Source organism: Ursus americanus, chromosome 24 (genome assembly GCF_024610735.1).
Source record: "Ursus americanus isolate L20-20 chromosome 24, mUrsAme1.1.p, whole genome shotgun sequence".
Classification (NCBI taxonomy): domain Eukaryota; kingdom Metazoa; phylum Chordata; class Mammalia; order Carnivora; family Ursidae; genus Ursus; species Ursus americanus.
In genome coordinates this window covers 43,827,768-43,846,470 of record NC_142150.1, presented here as the reverse complement: position 1 = coordinate 43,846,470, position 18,703 = coordinate 43,827,768, and the positions used below count along the sequence as shown (strand labels likewise).

The following is an 18,703-nucleotide window of genomic DNA, read 5'->3' as shown; positions in this document are numbered from 1 at the left end:
GCTCCCTCCTCCCCGTTGGAAACTCCCAGCGTGTTCTGTGCCACTGTTGGTCCACGCAGGCCACCGTAGCAGACACCCCAGACTGAGGCTCACCCAGCAGACGAGCACTGCCCCCCAGTCCTGCAGGCCAAAGCCCGGGATGCAGGCGCGGGCAAGGCAGCTTCCTGAGGCCTCTCTCGTGTGTGGACGGCCGTGCTCTCCCTGGGTCCTCATGGGGTCGTCCCTCCGCGTGTCTCTGTGTCATGCTGGATCAGGGCCCACCCCGGTGACCTCATGTTACCTTGATCACCTCTTTAAAGACCCTGTCTGCACACGCAGCCACGTTCTGCGGTGCTGGGGGTCAGGATTTCCACGTCGGAATTGGGGGGACGCGGCTCAGCCCTTAGCAGCCACCCCCCAGCAGCTGCTGGGAAAGAACGCTGACCTAGGACTTAGGAGAAAACGTTTCCCCTGGAGCTGCTTCATCGAATTCTGGAATGTGAGTCGGGACCAAGGGCAATGCCTGTGCACAGGCCGAACCGTCCTAGGAAGGGGCCACAGTTCACTTTCTGTTTCATATTCACCGTGCTTTTTCTCCACCCAGGATGAGAAAAGGATTTGTAGGCACTTGGAGAGCCTGTAAGTGGGGTGTTGAGAATAAGGGAAGGGGAAGGTGGGCAAGGGTTTCCTAGAGGAAGTGCCCTTCACCCTCCCTACTGCTTTGTGAGCTTTCCTTTGACCTCAGCCCCACAGACCATGCCTCTCACAGCAGCGTAATCTGGAGAGATTGGAAACTAATTACCCTGTGAGGTCATCCTCATTCCTACAGTAATCCCAGTCCTGAATGAAGTGGGAAGCTGGTCTTTGACTCCGGAAACTGAAGTCACCAAGCAGGGACGGTTGACCAGAGACAAGTGGGCATGGTGTCCAATTCCAACAGGACAGGAGTCCTGTAGTTGAGGGCCCTGCCACGGAAGGCTGGATGGCAAGTCCAAGTCCGTGTGATCAAGTGGCCCAGCTGGGGCTTTGCAGGTTCCTTGTCCGAGAAGGAAAGTCACTCCTACGCTTCAAGGACTTCTGCCTCCTTTCTGAATAAAACCTTCCTCCCCTGGCATCAAGGCCCTTGCTGGTGTGTCCCTCTGGGGCCCCTGTGGAGACAGCACTTTGGCCATGTCTGTCTGGGGCCCTGTAGCAGATCAGCTGGGCCTTGGGTGGCGGGGCTAGAGGTGCTGTCTTGGGCGATACACAAGCCTGACCCCATTTCCACTGCTCAAGAGTGAGGCGCCAGGGAGCACAAGAGCCCTGGAAATGCTTGCTCACTGAAGCCTTAGTGACGGGTTGGTTCCACCCTTTCTACAAGGATTCACTGAGCATCTACTGTTTCTAGTGGGGGAGTGCCCCTAGAATGGCGGGGTGCTCACTGAACCCGCCCCCCCAGCTTGAGAGCTCAGATTCGCCTGTTTCCAGTTGAATTGTTACCCCCCGCCCCCCAAAAAAGCCACGCCGCCTTGCTAGTCCCTGGTACCTGTGAATACGACCTCATTCAGAAGTAGTCTTTGCCGATGTGATTCAGGCGTAAGTTAAGACGGGTCATACTTGAATGGGGAGAGTGTGACTGTCCTCGTAAGGAGAGGAGACACATGGGGAGGGGGTGTCGTGCGAAGGCAGGGCCGAGATCGGAGCGATGCAGCTACCAGCCGGAGGGGGTGCTGACCAGCACTGGAGAGTGTGGCCCTGCTCACAACTTGATTTCAGACTTTCAGCCTCCAGAACTCAGCCTCATCGTTTATATTGGGGATTATATTGTTAAATCTGGAAAAGGTAGAAAACACATGTAAATTGTCATAGTTAAGAATCTTTGAAAGCCAAATGACATGAAGCCCATACTGGAGGACAGTGATTGCCTCCTGGAACAAAAGGGAGCTCACTTCAGGAGAGGCTTGGTCCAACAGCTGTCCGGAGAGCTGGTACCTTCTTTCTGCTCTGCCACAGGACTGGCCTCAAGCTCAGAGCACCCCGTGGCCCGCAGCAGCCCCCCGGGGTGGTGGAAGAGCCACACCAGTCCCGGGAGTCCTGAGGAGGAGAGGGGGAGGCTGTCTTTCAGAAGCCTCAGAAAATGTCTCTCCATGTCTCGTTGGCTCTGTTAGATTTCACATTCACTCTTGAGCCTGCCACCCTTCAACCCCACACCCCTGGGGGCGGATGTGCTGTTGGGTTTGACCCGTCATCTCCTGTCCTGGAGCTGGGGTTGGGGTCATTCTCACCCAAGCCGCAGAGCAGAGCAGCCAGCACCGGGCAGGGGACTGGGGCTGGCACAGAGAACGAGAACTGGTCCATTTGTTGCTGCCACCCGGAGGGCTGCTGGGTTTTGGGGCCTTTCCTTCCACACCCGGATGACGCATGGGGTGATGATGGCCTTTACAGAGTAGTGACTGTGTCGGGCACCGTGCTAAGGAGCACACACACTCGGACCTTGGAGCCCTCACCCCCCAAAGCACTCACTGAACTGAGGTTTCTAAGCCCCTGTTCTGGGCTCGGCCAGGTCACAGAGTCTGAGCAAGGTGCAGACAACACCCTGCCCTCCTCCAAGCCTGTGTTCTCGTAGACACAGTTATCCCCATTTTTCAGATGAGAAAGTCGAGGCTCAGAGAGGGAAAGACACAGAGCCGGAAGGTGGCGGAGCCGAGATCCAACCCCTGGGTCTTTTCCTCCAAAACACCTTGTGTACTGCGTGCCCGTAAGTGTGTGTGAGCTTTCGACACGACTGGCTGCCTCACACCTCCCCCGCCAGTGCGCCTGGCTGCCCTTCTCCAGGCCCACCGACCAAGACGCTGGCCTGACTTCAGGGACTGCTGACTTGAAGCCTTGGCTATTGGGGGACCTGACCTCGACCCCTGGGCCTCCTGGCGCAGCTGGGCCCCAAGTGCAGGCGCTGGCCTTTGGGTGAAAAGAGCCACTTGAAGGCTTCCTACGTTTTACTTGTTTATTAAATTAAAAAAAATTGTTTTTAAAGATTTTATTTATTTATTTATTTGAGAGAAAGAGCAGAAACTGGGCGGGGGGCTGAGGGGCAGAGAGGGACAAGCAGCCATGCCGACAGATAGGAGCACAGGCTCCAGAGACACAGATCTGGCCCTGGGTCCGGCTCGGTCCGTGTCCTGGCTGTGTGATCCTGGCCCAGTTACTGCCCCTCTCTGGGCCCTGGTTTCCGCCTCTGGGGCAGGAGGCTGAAAGCCGCCACCCTCGGCCCCCGAGCAGCCCACTGCCCATTTGGGCACACAAGGCCTGACGGGCACATGGCCGAGCTCATCCATTTACTGTCACCCGTGGCTGCTTTTGCCCAGGGCGCTGTTGAGCGGGGCGGAGAGCCGGTGGTCAGCAGAGCCTCGGGCCCTCGCTCTGACCCTTTCTGTAGACACTGCCTGCCCTTGGCTGAGAAGGCGGCGATTGTAGCTGTGAGAACATAGGGCCCACTCACCAGGTTGTTTCAGGATCTAGGGAGGGACTGTGTTGGGCCCTGAGCACCCTGCCTGCTCTGCCATTTGTGCTCGGTGAGCGGGAGCTGTGATTCCCCTGTGCTGGACCAGGGCAAGGAGCACCGGCCAGCCATGCTCCGGGGACTGGGGACCAGGGGCCGGGACGCTCAGCTCAGAGGGAGATCATGTGGAGACAGCCGCCCGTCTCCACTGCCCGTAGCCGAAAATGGAAAGGATTCGTGGCCCCAGCCTTCTCCGAGAGGCTCAAGGCCGACTGAGGCCCCCTCAGCAGGGCTCCGTATTCCTCTCCCCCACCCTCCTTGCGTGACCCTGTGAGTGGCGGTGACAATGCCCCGGATGTGGGCCCCAAGGCCCAGGCTGGAGCTGCCCGCCCACCGTCCACCGGCTATTGTCTGCCCCGGGCCTCAGTGTGGCTCAGGGCTGGGGGCCGCGGGCCAGGGGGCTGTGGGAACGGATTAGAAGCCCCGGGCTGCAGCCCCCTCTGCATAAACTCCTGATCAAAGGCATTCCTGGGATGACAGAGCCCTGTGTGCTGCAGAGGCCTGTCCAGCATGCGGGGCGCACGCTTCACGCCGCCAGCCCCCGGGGAACATGTGTGCCCTCTCGAGCCCATGCTGCGGTGCCCGCTGCTGGGAGTGGCCTGTGGTGTGACCGTCGTCCCCCACCAAATGCAGAGCCAAGATGCACGGGCAGCGAGGCTTCCAGGAGGCCCCCTGGAGCGCTGGGCTCAGATGAGCTCTGGGAGCCTGACGCGGTGGCTGTGGCCGTGGCCCCTAGGAGCCCAGCAGTGCCCACTGCTGCAGACCTGACTCGCCTTCCAGCTCTGCACCGTGTCCTCATGATGTGGGGGTCTGCCCGCTGCACCCTGGGTCAGGCAGGGCCGCCCCTCTGCAGCTCACAAAGCAAGCTGGGCCTGGCCGGTGGGCCCCCGCCTGCTGCCCTTTCCGTTCTGCTCCCGCTCCCACTTCTGAGCGCCTACCGTTTTCCAGGCTGGGACTAGGGCTGCAGAGAAGGACCAGCGAGGCATCTGTCCTCAAGGGCTCACAGCCCAGATATCATGGAACACCCAGGTATCATGATTCCTAGACCTCCCAGAGCCACCTGCCGGGGCCAGGGGAGGGAACGCCTGCACCCCCCCCACCCCCTGGGGAGAAGGGGAGGGCACTTCAGATGGGGGGTAGACAGGGGTGAAGGGGAGAGCTGGCTCAGGTCTCAGGACTTTGGATGGAGCTGGAAGGAGCTAGAAGCCCCAGAGGGCTTGGGCACAGGTGGCTGGGAGGTAGGGCAGACCCCAGGTGAGGCGGTGGGACCCAGCAAGGACAGGCTTTCCGGCTTGGGAGAGGGGCAGCAGGGGGCGACTTGGTCTCAGAAGTCCCTCAAAGGCTGGCTGTTACCTTAGGCAGATGCTTGGGGCAGCCAGACCTCCCACCAGGGGACAGGGTGGGTGGTTTGCCAGGGAAGGTCTACAGAATCCTTTCCTGGGGTCTTCCAAGACCCGAGACAGGGCATGGGGGACTCCAGAACCCTCCTCCCCCTGCACTGCTCTGCACCAGGCCTCCGCCCCCCCCCCCATCTGCGCCTCTGCCTTTCTACGGAACCCACGGAAGGGCTCTGCAGGCCTGGCTCCCCCATTTGCTCGCCCCGATTTCTGCTTGAACCTGACGCAGTGAGATTGTTACCTCTGCTCCCCGAAACCACTCCTCAGGATAGCCCTGGCCTGCCCCTGGGGCTGGGTGCCTCCCCTGGCTCTGACCGCCTCTTAGTCTGCTGTGTCAGAGGCCCTTTCGGAGCCCCAAGAGTGCACCTGCCTGGCACAGGGCTGCTGTGGGGAAGCCAGCAGTCCCGGTCCCGCCGCACCCACCTGCTCCAGGTGCTCCGGTGCGTAGCCCATCTGGAGGCTTCCCGCTGGGAGGAGGGGCACCCTAAGGGGCAGGGCTGGTATACAGCAGGAGCCTCATAAAGGCCACGGCGAATTGACCTGACAAGGAGTGATATCCCTGGCTTCCCTCCTGAGCACTCACCACCTGACAGTCTGGGGGCTGAGGACACACTGGGGACCCCAGACTCTGGGAAGAGGCCCAGGCCCCATGGAGCCGACCCTGAGGCCTGCTGGCGCCTTCTCTGTCCACTCCCCACGTTGGGCTGGAAACGAGGCCGGCCACGTGCATCTGAAGCCCAGGCAGACGTCACAGGTGTCCAAGGCCTCCCAGGTCACTGGGTCCATGTGAAAGGCCACCGGGCCGAAGCCCAAACACACGCTCTGCTGTCCTCCCTGAGCTGGGGGGTGCCTCGGGACCGGGGCAGTGATTCACCGAGAACAAACAGCAAGTTTGCGCCAGGGGTTAGAGAAAGGTTATTTTCCTATCTGCAAATAGCCTTGTGGCGGTGCTGGGGAGATGTGGGCTGGGAGCCGCCAATGCAAGGGGTCCCGACCTCTTTCTAGCCCCCCTCCCCGATGTCCCCCCAGCTGAGATCATCACAGACTCCCTCCGGATCACCCGGGGACCTCTGGCCATGTCAGGATCCGTCGTGGGTTGTGATAATGGAGACCGTCCCGTCATCCGGTGGGGGGAGGCCCGGGTACAGGCAAACACCCCGCAGTGCACAGATCAGCTCCCCATGACACAGGGGGTGTGGCCCCACATGCTGGCGGTGCCGAGGCCGGAGGCCCTGCCCGCCTGCCATCCCCCCGCCCAGGAACCCCGGCTCCCTGCCCGCCCCAGGAAAAACCAGGCACTGCACTGGGGGTTCACCAATTTTATTTCTAGACTTTTCATGTTCGTCTTCTGTCTTCTGCTGGAAACGTGCCGGTTACATGTGTGCCACAGTGTGCAACCAAAACACGCAGACCCAAAGTGCCCACCCACCAGAGACCCTCACAGCCTTGCTGGTCACAGGACAGACTCCGCTGTGCTCCCCAGACCTGCCCCCGGCCTTTGGCCTTCGAGCGCACACCACGTTCACCCCCCACCCCCCCCACGAGGACAGACCGTCCCTCAAGGACCCCGTTTGGTTCAGACAGAGATGCTGCAGCCAGAACGGTTGAGGTAAGCAGAAGCGGTGTTCCTGCAGGGGCGGGGCGGGCCGGGGCCGGTGGCCAGCGAGCACCCAGGCTGACCCAGCCGGGCAGGGGCCGCCCGTGGTGCAAATCCTTTGGGTTTGGCAGCGTGCTAGGCGAGTCGGGTGTGCGGCACTGTCAGTGGGCCTCACTGAGATCCGGAGTCTTTGTTGAACAAGCGTGCCGCGGCAATGAAGGGGACAGAACACGGGCACGTACGCGCAGAGGCGACACCGGCACTTTCCCCAAGTCCAGAGGCGACTCCGCTCATCCCGAGTGACTGAGTCCTGCAGCACAGCACCGCGGTGGCACGTGACGACACACTTGTTACAATAATAATAATATAATGACGCAACTTTCGTAGCTACACGTCAAGAACGATCCGGCTGTCAAAGCTAACATGGTGGCACGTCCCAGGTCAGGCGGGCAGCCCGGCATCACAGGCGCAGGGAGAAGGGGGCGGTCGCGGCCCCGGGGCTGCTGGGCTGCGTGCACGACCGTGGCCCGGAGCCCACCCCGCCGGGCCCGTTTCGGGATCCCGGTCCGCGTGTCTGCCGGAGCAGGAGGCCGCGGGTCAGATGGAGCCTGACCGCCTGGTCTGCACATGGCTAAGAGAAGCATGAGGTATCGTGAAACAGGAACCTTTTTGGAATAGAGCAGTAAATCACATTAAGTCAAAATTGATCACATAAAAAAAAAATCTACAAAAAAAAAAGGCATCCTTAATACATTTTTCTATGAGAAAATTAAAACTCGAACATGGCAGTATGACATCGTAAAACAAAAACAAAAAAATTGATCCTCCGATAGCAGCAAAACGACGTGAAAGAGACAGAAAAGCGATGTGAAATCTGTTTCCAAACCGCGCTGGGAAGTCATCGGTAGCAGCGAATCAGGACACCGAGCCGCAGCCTGCCCGCCGCAGGGTCCCGCCGACGGCCCTCCGCCCCCCGCCCCCACCCCCTGCACCCCCGCCAAGCACCAGCCCTGTGCTCTCGCCGCCTTCGACTCCCCCACCACGTAGTCATTACGAAAAGGTACAAAACCAAGATGTGCAAATTGTCTATTGGTTGCTAAGCTTTCTTTTTTCAGAAGGAGGGGACAGGGGACAAGAATACGTTGGGGCTGCACTTGTTCCGAGTACCCTCCTTTTCTGTGGAACTCTGAGGCCTCTCAGATGGGGTTCCCATTTAGGGCAACACCGAGTACGGGCTAAATCGGCCAAATCCATGCTCTTCGTGTTTTTCCTCAGGATCTTTTTCTCTCTCCTATGAAAAAGGACCTAATTTGACAAACTGTACGAAACCTGCAACATCAAAGGCAGAAAAGCGTGTGTGTGTGTGTGTGTGTGTGTGTGTGTGTGTGTGTGTGTCGGGGGGTGTACATCAAGGGGAGATTGCATTACTTTATAAATCATACTGGCCTTACAGACATCCTCTGCAATAAATATTCTTTTTAGCCTTAACTATAAATTATATATTTTAGTGTTTAAAAACCTTCCTAACCCTTAAACTACGCGTTCTCTAGGTCCACCTTTAAAGGCCCCTACGCTTTCGAACACCAGCTGGCACCAAGGACTCCCGGACTTCCACTGCTCTACAGAGAAAGGAGTGCACCGTCCTGGCGACGTAAGAGTGCACTTCCTGACCAGAAGCTCGTCTTCAGGAACATCCCCTCCCGCTAACTCCCTAAGTGACATGCACTTGCCTCGCCATCCTGTCTGCACTCAAGGACGTGAATATTCCCAAACCATTCCATTAAGAAACTGCCCCCCCGCCCCGCCCTCCACACACAACAGAAACAAGAGAGATTCCCTATACCACTGGATTGAAAGTGCTTTGAAATGGAATGGTTCTAGAATATTGAGAAGGAAAAAAAAAAAAAAAAAAAAAAGGAGCCATGGATTTCACCTGGATGTGAGCAGGCTGCAGGTCTGTGGGGGTGAGAAACCAGCATCTATCTCAACAGGCAACTACAAAAATAGGAAGATTATAAAAATAGAATACATGACGTCGCTGTGGCGGGTTCTGTCGCTCTAGCTGCGCGGGCCGGGATCGGAGCTGGCTTTCCGCGAGCGTGGCGCCGCCGGCGGGAAGAGGGTCAGCGCGCGACCACGCGGAGCGCTGCGCTAACTGCGGTTCCATCAGCCACGGACAGGTGAAGGGTTACTCGCCTACCTAGGGAATAAAGGAGCGCGAAGGGCTGATAAAGTGACTACATGCGCGGCAAGCGACGCGCGGGCTACCTAGGACCGCCTTCCGGCCGCCTCCTCGGGACGCGCTTCTACCGAAAACCCTCCTCTACTCCAAACGTGGTTGGCTGGCTTTTTTCTAGTTTTTCAAATGTTTTTATGCTTTTTTTTGTTTTGTTTTGTTTTAAACACAGAAAGAATCCACCCTAACCCTCCCCTGCACGCTCGTTGCTTGTGTTAATGCCTAGCCTTACAACAGAGTCACGAACGATCCACAGAAAACCTAGCTGATTATGGGGTATCACGTCCTCTATTTTTGTAGCAAACCTCCCCCCACCCCCCAGCTCAGGGTTATGCAAATACTATTTTTTTTCTCTCCTTTTTTTTTTTTTTAAAGACAGTTTTTTTTCGGGTACTTTTTTTCTTTTGCTGAAGTCAGAGACGGAAGGGAGAAAAGAGCAAAGGAAAAAACCGACAGTAAAGGAGAAGGAAGCTTTCCCTTCTGGTGGTGACCGGTCCTGGCGAGGAGCGCGGTCCTGTCAGGGGAGCACCCGGGCGGCCCCTCCCGCGCCGCGTGCGCACCCCCTCAAATGTTCACGTCTCGCACGTCGGTGGGCGTGCAGGCCAGGTCGGCCTCCTCCTCCTCCTCCTCCTCGGCGGCCTTGGGGTCCAGGCTCTGCTGCTGGGCCTGGCGCAGGCTGGACTCCAGCAGGGCTTCGATCTGCTCCTGGCACGCCCGGAGACAGTCCTGGCCGGATGGGAGACAGGGGTCCTCAGATGGACGCCTGCAGGCCGGGCCCTCCCCCCATGCCAGCACCTGGGCCATTTTGGGGGAAGCGAGCCTCATCGAAAGCGCTGCCTCCCCCAAATCGGGTGAAGGAAAACGTGGAGCCACAGCCCAAACCCCAGGACCGACCCGCATGCCCCCCACCCCGCCCCGCCTGAGGCGCACACAGCCCTACTTAGGACCAAAGGCCCCGCGCAGGCCACAGGGCTGCTGGCCGTCTTCCGAGCACGAGGATGCCCTCGCCCGCCTGCCTGCTGCCCCCCCGGGCCTGCCCTGAGGCCCCCTGAGCCCTGCATTTTGGACTTGACCTCCGCTGTGTCAGCCCTCGCGGTGAATCCAGCCTTCCATGATGAATGGCCGTCAAAAGTGTTAGGCCGTGCATGACTGAGAGTGAATGTTGGGTGGGCTGGGGGCGGCCGGGACCCTTTATCCCCTCCATCCTCGCCCGCTTGGCCTGCACCCTGGGAGAATGCACTGGCCTGGCCCGGCGCCGTCCCCGAGGTCTCAACGCCCCAGAGGAATCTTGGGAGTCCAGGGGCCTCTCCTGGTCTCATGGAAGCAAGTCTCCCACAGCACGGGGGTACAGGTGCCAGGCGGCCCGTCTCAACCCCTGGGGTGCTACACTGGGCTTCTATTCTAGAACCAGGTAGAGTCTCTAGGCCAGCCTGCAAAACAGACCTGCGCCTTTCCCCTAGGAGCAGGGGAACCACGGACGCACCTGGGGAAGGGGCCGCTGAACTCCCAACCAGGTGGGGCTGGAAACGGGGGTTCACTGCCCAAAAGGAGTGGATCCAGGAAGGGACTCCCCTTGGCCACATGGCCCTAACTTCCTCTTCAGAGCCACTGAGACCTGCAGCCTCGGCCCGGGGAAGAGCCACGCTTGCGACCGAAGCAGCTCTGGGGAAGGGGGGACGCGGCTCGCAGCCCAAGGACACGTAAGGTTCCGTGGCTGAGGCTTTTCTGCACTGGGGCTCCGCTGCGTTGGTCACCGGGTAACCAGCCTAACAAATTTCAGTCTCAACTGAATTCTCCCCCGTCCATCCGCTGCGATCTGGGTTCTAATCTGCAGCTGTCTGTGCCGTGTCCCCCTCACTGAGGGTGAGCTGCACGGTGGTGAGGGACCCCAGCAGCCGCCCAGGACAGCCCACCCCTCCAGGAGGCCCAGTAAGCACGAAGACTGAGGGGGGAGCCCCCTCCCACCCCTCCAGGAACTGCCCACTCCCAGCGGGGAGAGAAGCAAGAACGCAGCCCCCTCCGGGCAGCCGGCAGTGCCGGGACGGGCGGGCTTCTGCCCACGGCCCGGCCGTCCTTCCCTCAGTGGTGCGCTAAGGCCGGCGGCTACTAGGGCCCATCGGGCCTCTGGGGCCCTCGAGGGTGGACCACCAGAAGGCAGCCCGAGCAGAGCCAGACCTGGACCGGGGTCAGGGCGGTCACTGGTTCCCACTCAGCACACCAGCGGGGCCAAGGGCTGACCCGCCAACCTCGCTGGTCTAGTCTGGTAAAGGCCACAAACCCCCGCAACTGTGATTTCCATTCTTTCTCTAAGACAAGAAAGGAATTGGGCATCAAACAATGGTATTTTGAAGAAGGAAGACACAATCAGCTCCGGCTCGGGGCTCCAATGGCAGCAGCCACTCAAAGGGGGCCATAAAACACGGGGTTGTCTCCATGGGCCATTGTTGCATCTGCAGACCTCACAGGAGCCTTTTCAAGCTCCCGTTTACGAGCCATCCGCATTGTGGTCCGGACAAAGCCCCACTGGGCCCCAACTCCACATGCCATTAGGGCACGGATCACTGACGGGCCTGCCTTGTGGCCCCTCTTCCTGGACAGCTCCCCGGGAGGCCCGCCTGCTCCTGGGAGCCCTGGGGGCGCCAGAAGCCTGAGGACCCTCCTGGCCTGCCCGCAAGTTCTGGGAGATGCTTCTCCTCCCAAAGGAGCCCCAGGACAGTGGGGTGAGGCTGGCACCCTGTCAGCCTGGGCCAGGTCCCCTGCCTCTGAACACGGCACCTGTCCCGTCCCACACACGGTCCCCTACACCCTCCATCACTTTGGGGGCCTTGGCACGAGCCGCAGCGTTTCCCATCCGTGACCGGCAGCTTTGGGTCCTGCCAAGCTAGCGCGGGCGCCGCGGACCGATCACTTACCGCGTCGCACTTAATCACTTTGGAGAGGAACCGAGTGAGGCGGTGGTAGGACAGGAAGCTGTTGGAACTTCCCAGGTGCAGGCCCTGCACGGCGGCCACCACACTCCCGGCTGCCACCATGGAGGGCGGGTTGGAAATGAACTTCACGTCTGCAGCAGAGAGGGAGAGAGGCAAGGGGGCCGTGAGTGGGGGACCCTCCACGGGACCCCGTGATCCCCATAGTCCTGAGCACCAGCTCCACATGAGGGCGCGTCCCCGCCAACGGCCGGCTGGGCTTTGGGTCCGCAGGGCCGGTCGGGAGGTGGACCCAGCACCGGGCTACAGAAGCCAGGCCGAGGATTCACCCGACCCGAGCTTGTGATGCTCACTTGAAAACATAAGAAGCAAACTGAGGAAACAGCCATCGGCAGAAACAAACCGCAAAGGCCTCTGGGGAAGGGACATGGCTGCACGTGAGCCTCGGGGACGTGCTGCTTATTCACACTAACTTGTAAAGGTGACAGACTACAAGGGACAAGATGTGCGGCTGGGACCCAGGGACTGGAGGTGGCCCGTCAGGTCTGCACTCGGGGGGGGGGGCGGGGGGACACGACACACACAGGTCTCGCTGTCCCCCACGGCAGCCCTCCAGGAGTGTGCAGGGGGCAGCGCTCCCCGTGGTGGCCTGGGATGCTTATCCCCACTTTACCTTCCTCCTGGGACCCAGCAGGGGTAGCATTCCCTCACTACCTCACCTCTGCCCTGAGGCACAGCTCAGCGATGGGGGGGGGGGGGGGAGACGGAGGACCCCTGCCTTTGCTCCTAGGCTGAGCCCAGCACCTCCCACACTTGTCATGAAAAGGTGGGGAAGCGGGAAGGAGGATGTGTAAGTGGCCATGCGGGGCCCGTGGGCTGCCATTCTGTGGCACCCAGTGTGGAATTCTTGGTGGGAGAGGCCGACGATTTCTGCACCTCGATCAGGGGGGCCTGGCGTGGCGTCTTTGTCAGCCCCTTTGCCTCATGTGGGGCACGTGGAGCACCAGGACCAGGCTGGGTGAGCAGAGCGGGAGGGGCCTCGTGGGCCTGGGCTGCCTTTCCGGGAACAGCAGAGCTGAGGCTGCATGGGGGGAGCAGACAGCAGGCGGGGGGCTGGGGAGCAGGGGAGCCACCCTGCAGGGGCGACAGAGCCCGCTGCCGGGCCCCGTGAAAAAGAAATCCCAGAGGCAGCCACCTCTTTCTGCCTTTGAACGGGAGCAGTGCCGCCCAGTCTGCGAGCGGGGAGTCAGGCAGGAGGAGCTTTTCCGTGAGGCACTCAGGGCTGCAGAGATTGCTGCTGTCCCAGCAACAGTGTGGCTGCACCTCGAGATTCCCGTCTGAGGGGATGGCGTACTGGGGGCAGGCTCGCTTCCAAAGCCTGCCTCCCCAGGGAGGGGTGTGCGTGCGTGCACGTGTGTGTGCACATGTGCATACATGTATGTGCACGCCCATGGTGCAGGGCTCACATGTGTAGATAGAGTGTGTGCATGCATGTGCGTGTGCACGGTGCGGGGCTTACGCGTGTCAATGAGGAGGAACCCAACTGCATGCCCAAAGCGCCCACGCTTGCTCCGACCGCGCGGTGCGGAGAGCCTGGGGCCGCCGCCAGAGCAAGGCCCTGGAGGCATCGCTGACCCTTGCTAAGACCTACTCATCAGCCTCGATGACTTGTCAGCGTCTCAGCAGCCCTGGCCGTTTGCTTACCTCGCCCACGGCAGCACCCCGCCAAGCTCCAGTGCACGCGGATGTACACACACGTTCACAGAGAAGCAAAAGCAACCGCGGTGTGGCGGACGTGTGCACACATGGGGGAGCCCCAGTCTGCAGGCACCAGGGCAAGCACAGAGCCCCCCTCACGGCACCATCAAGCAGGACCCTTGCTCCGGGGAGGACAGAAGTATCTTCTGGGGCTTCTGCTCACACCTCCACCTCACTACCGTCTCTGCCAACCTCTTTCTGCTTTCAGCTGCCATCACGTCACTCAAAAGCGAGAGGTCCCTCGCGACCAAGGGCACGGCTGCATCTCAGTTACGTTCGAACCGTGCAGGGGAGGATCTGGACCTGGACAATCTTGCCGAGGGACCTGGGTGGGCGGGTGAACCTCTCCTCCTTCTGGCCTGCCTGCCCCCTGCAAGGCCCCGCCCTGGAGTTAATGCATGAGAGAAGCTGGGTGACCGCCTTCCATCCCCACACCTTCTCTCCAGGGAGGCCCAGGACTTGGGCCCAGGCTGCACCCTGCAGGCCAGGGGCTGCTTGCTGGGCCCCATCTCAGACAGAGGCCCGGCGTGCTCGTGCCCACAGACCCGTAGCAGCTGGGGAGCCAGCACTGAAGCCCCTTTACAGCTTCTGCGCCGGGCCTGCTCCCCGCATTGCCAGGCACTGCACGCAGGCTACACACCCCGCTTCCCTGGGGTTCTGGGGGAGGGGAGCTCCAGGCCGCCCCCGCCATCCTGGGGGGGGAGGGTGTGCAAGAACCGTTCCTTGCATTATCTCCAGGAAACTCTGCCGTTTCTCTGAACCACTTTCAGCTCCATAAAAGGCTGTCTGGAAGTCTCCGGAGGCCTCTCTCTTCCGAGGCGCCCCAGCCAGAGAACGCCTCCCTGCCTGCTTGCGGGGCTGGCCCCTGGAGGCCAAGGGGATGGCTAGTGGGAGGCTCCCTGCCCCTGCCCCAGGGTCAGAGCTGCCACCCCTCAGATCCATCCAGGCTGACGGTGTCCCCCTACTCCTCTCACTTGGAAGGGCTTGAAGGAGGGGTTCATGCCTTGAGTGGGAGGCGGAGGACGGGGAGGCCAGCAGAATCTTTCCGACTCTCGCCTGACCCAGAAATAGCAGCCATCGGAGCACCCCAACATCAGGAGGGTGCCAGGAGATGCCAGACTAGGGGTTCTGCTGCTTCTGGGGAGGCAGTGACAGACGCCAACTTCCCCTTTCGATGCTGTGTGGCCCTCCAGTTGCCCACGCTGAGCCCCAAACACACGTGACAGCTGAGGCCTGACCAGGGGCAGAGGTGGCCCACTGCAGAGCTGGCTGGGATGGGGGCATAGGTCCCCAGGCAGGGTTCTCCAGATCTCCTGGGCCTAGCCCATGCGATCGAAGGGAGAGAGAAAGAGGTCACAGGGTGTCAGGGTTAGGGCTGGGGGAAACGGGAGGCCATGCGGAGCGTAGGTGTCTGCGCGGAGTGCTGAAACTCTCCAGGGGCCAGGGCCAGGGCGGTGTCAGGGAGGGGCCTCCAGGGACCATCCAGAGCCCTGCCAGGGGGAGGGAAGGCTGGCCCCCTGCTGCCAACCACAGCAGCCCAACCCCAGGCTGCTCTGAAGCCCCTCCCAGGCTCAGCTGAGCTGCGAAGGCCTGAGGCACCCCTTGGCGGGGCCTCAGGCGGCTAAGCTCTTCTGCTGGCCGCCCCCGCACAAGGGCTGCTGCTGGCCGCCCAGAGCACGTGGTGCAGGCACTGCGGGCCGGCGCTCCCCACCCCTGTAGGCGCCCCTGGCAGGTGGCCCAGCCCGGGAGAGGCCAGAAGGGGGCCCCTTGAGGACACAGGGAAGGACTGGTGATGGGGGGGCGGGGGGGAAGGACGGGAGTAGGGGAGGCAGGCTGGGCAGCCAAGGTGAATGCCTTTCAGCACGGAGTGGCCCCAGCCTGGTGGACCACCCACCCCCATCCCCAAGGCACTGCGTGGTGGCTGTGGCCAGCCTCAGCTGCCTGACCCAGGAAGGGACCCCCTCCACCCTCCACCTAGCCCCAGCACACAGTCCAAGGATAGAGGAGCACCTCTGAGAGCAGGAGGGGCCTGGGGACCAGCTCCTCAGATGGGGAAACCAAGGCAAAGGGCAAGATGCTCCTCCACCAGGGGCAAGGGTCACCCAGGGAGGCTGGGGCCGGGGGCCAGCAGGACCCAGACGCCCTACCTGTGGCACAGAGGGCGACGAAGGTCTGAGCATGCTTCCGGATGATCTGTCTGCTCTCCTCGGCCACTGGCATCTTGGAGAGGAAGTGCTCAATGAAATCGTGCGGGGTCATCGCGGCCAGGTTCCACTTGAGTTTGTTCACCAGGAGCAGCTCCATTTGCTGTGGAAGTGGGGTGAACCAGTATAAAGAGAGGTGCAGGGGCTGCTCCCCCCCTCCGTGGGACAAGGCCCAGGAGAGAAGGGATAGGACATGTTGGGGGTCCAGGAATGGAGGACGGCATGTCACCCCAAAAGAGGTCCAAGAAGAGGGGGTGCCGTAGAAAAGGCCAACTGTTCCCAAGTGGAGACAAAAGAGACCCACACCTGGAACGGGAGCCCTTGTAAGCAGCGCGGGCTGCCCGCTTCACCGTCGCTAGAGGGCGCGCGCCGCCCACTTTTCGGCCGCGCTAGGGGCGCAGCCAAGGTGGGAGTGGAGCGACAGTGTGTGGTGGGGCGCGCTGGGTATGGGGGGCGGCGGGGGTCCCGCCCGCTCCTCGAGAGGGGCCCCACCGGTGTGGCTGCCGGTCCTCGGGGCCTAGGATGTGTTAGCGGCCGACGGGAGGCCTCCCGCCCACTGCACCTCCCCCACCCCCGGGGTCCTGGGGCTCAAGGGGCGTGGGGGGTCCCAGGGTCCCAGGTTACCAGCAGCTCGTCAGGCCGGATGGAGTTGTCAGTGTAGATGCACAGCTTTTCGGCCGTCAGGGGGATGGTCTCCTTCATCTTGGAGGCCACGAACATGCAGGTGGCCCCCAGCAGCTGCAGGCGGCTCTTTTTCACGGGCTCCAGCGACAGGAAGCGGTCCAGGTAGTTCATGGCCAGCGGGAAGACCTCCTCCTCGCACTTCTGCTCCTCGCAGACCTGCCGGGGCACGGGGGCCGTGACCGTCGCCGCCGGGCCCCCTCCGCGGAGACCCCGCGCCCCCCACCCCCGCTCGCACCCGGGCGGCGGGTCCCGAGCGCGCGGCGGGTCGGGAGTGGGGGTCGGCAGAAGCAGCCGCTGCCGCGCCCCCTCCCCCGCGTGTCCCCAATGCCCACCCACCCCGAAACTGAAAGGGAAAGTCCCCGGGAGGCTGGCATGGTGGGGGCGGGAGTGGGCACGGCTGGCGGCGTGCGTCGCGCGCGGGCGGCCAGCCCCGGGACCCCGGCCCGCGTGGGTGTTCCGGGGCCCGCCTGGCCCGGGCTCATCCCAAATGGGGTGCGGGGCCGCGGGGCCGCGGGGCGGGCCGCGGGGCTGGGCTCCGCGCTCACAGCGCCTGCGAGACACAAAGGTGGCGTCCCAGGCCGCCGCGGCGCATTTCCCCAGACGTCATCTTTTCAAAAAATATTTAAAAATATAAAAAAAATAACTGGGTACATAAAAAACCCCTGAAAATGACCCTCGGGCGGCCCTTTACCCAGGCCAGGGGTCGAGAGCTCGTTGCAAGCTCTGGGGAGAGCCCCAGGAATTCAAACTTGGGGGCCCCCCCTTCCCCCTGGGCGCGGGCGCCGTTTCCCTCTCGCAAGGGCACCACGCCGCACTTTCAAAAATTATTTTAAAATATCTGCGGCCCCCCCGGGCGCCCGCTGAAGGCCTGAAAGTGTGCCCCGGGCCGCCGGCTCGCTCCAGACAGGTCCCCCAAGCTGAGACCCCTGCAGACCAGGGTCAATCCCCAGCGTCTTGGGGGCCACGCGACCTTGCAGCTCGGCGTGCTCCCCGGCCCAGGCTGGCCGTGCGGGGCGCCCCGGGACTTGCAGCTTGAACAAAGGGGCCCCTCTTCCCGAGCGGGGTCCCCCCCAAGCTGCCCGCGCTCCGTCCCCGCGCCCCTCCCTCCGGTTCCCGGCGGCCGCGCGGCCCCTCGCGGCGGCCCCAGCGCCTCGCCGGCCGCTCCCCGCCCCCACCCTACCCCCAATTATTAATAAACACTTTTGCTTTGCAATAAAAGAACAAAGATGGCGCATAATACTGGCACGAGCGGCCCTTGCATACGTGTCCATGGATATTAATTTAAAAATCAAATCTATGCCCCCTCCCTCTGGAGCAGGCGGCTCGCGGCAGTGCAGCCGAAGAGGAGGCGCAGCGGCGCTCGGGCGCAGGCGGGGGCCACAAAGAGCGCCCAGGCCGCCGGCCCGCACCCTCGAACCAACTGGGGTGCCCCTGGCAACTGGCTTTTCTCTAAGGGTCCCCTCCCCGACCGCTCCCCCCCCACTACCCCCGCCAGGATAGGGAATTTCAAACGACCCCACCCCCACCCCCTTTTCGTTCAAAAAACACCCACAATATCTATATATTTTGAAAATGCGATTCCTAGCAGCACCCCGGCAAACTTCAAAGTTGGGGTGGGAGAGAAGGGAGGGAGGTGAGTGGCAAAGAAATGTGGGTTTGGGCAACAAGTTGCAGGAAAGTCCTAAGAGAGCCGCCCGAAGCCCCGCACCTCCAGCATCCAGGTGGCCACGATCTTCCGCATGGACGGCAGGATCTCCTTCTGCACACACTTGAAGTAGGACACGGAGGGTGCGCAGGTCTCCTCCGCCTTGAGCATGGCCCGCAGCACCCGGTCGTTGAGTAGGTTGGCATCGGGGTACGCCCGGCGGATGGTCTCCACTTCGCAGCATAAGAGTTGGTGTGCCATGGCTGGGGCTCTACTGGGCGGCCTGGGGACGGCGGTGGGTCCCGGGTCGGTCCGCGCTCGGCTCTAGCTCCCGCTGCCCCGCGCTCCCTCGAGCTCGTCTGCCCCTCGCCGGAGCGCGCGGACGCTGCTGCTCGCTGCTACTGCGCCGACAGCCCTCTGGAGGCTCCAGGACTTTGCAACTTCCAACAAAACTCCCCTGTAGTCCGTGTGACGTTACTGTTGTTAAGCAGAGATCAAAGCCGGGCAGAGAATGGGAGCGGGAGGGGGGGCGGGCGGGCGCAGGGGGAGGGGGCGCGGGCTCCGAGCGCCGGGGAGCGGAGAGGGGCAGAGCCCAAAAGCCATCCCGGAGGCGCCGCGCCTGCCCCGCGGCGGAGTTGCCCCCGAAGCCTGGTTTTCATAGAAATGCAAATCGGCCGAGGCTGCCTTTCTCCCCGCCGTGGAAGAGGGGTGCAGTGGTGTCTGCCGTCCCCGAGTGGG

General features: G+C 61.9%; 1 protein-coding gene across 1 annotated transcript; it reads right to left on the bottom strand.

The window, feature by feature from the left end:
- Positions 1 to 6,218: 6,218 nt before the first annotated feature.
- Positions 6,219 to 18,432, bottom strand: CCND1 (cyclin D1). Its single transcript, XM_045775801.2, has 5 exons — positions 18,029 to 18,432; positions 16,261 to 16,476; positions 15,580 to 15,739; positions 11,660 to 11,808; positions 6,219 to 9,473 (listed from the first exon to the last, which is right to left on the bottom strand). The coding sequence occupies exons 1-5, from the start codon at positions 18,224 to 18,226 to the stop codon at positions 9,312 to 9,314; spliced, it is 885 nt and encodes a 294-aa protein (XP_045631757.1). The 5' UTR covers positions 18,227 to 18,432; the 3' UTR covers positions 6,219 to 9,311.
- Between the last annotated feature and the right edge of the window lie 271 nt (positions 18,433 to 18,703).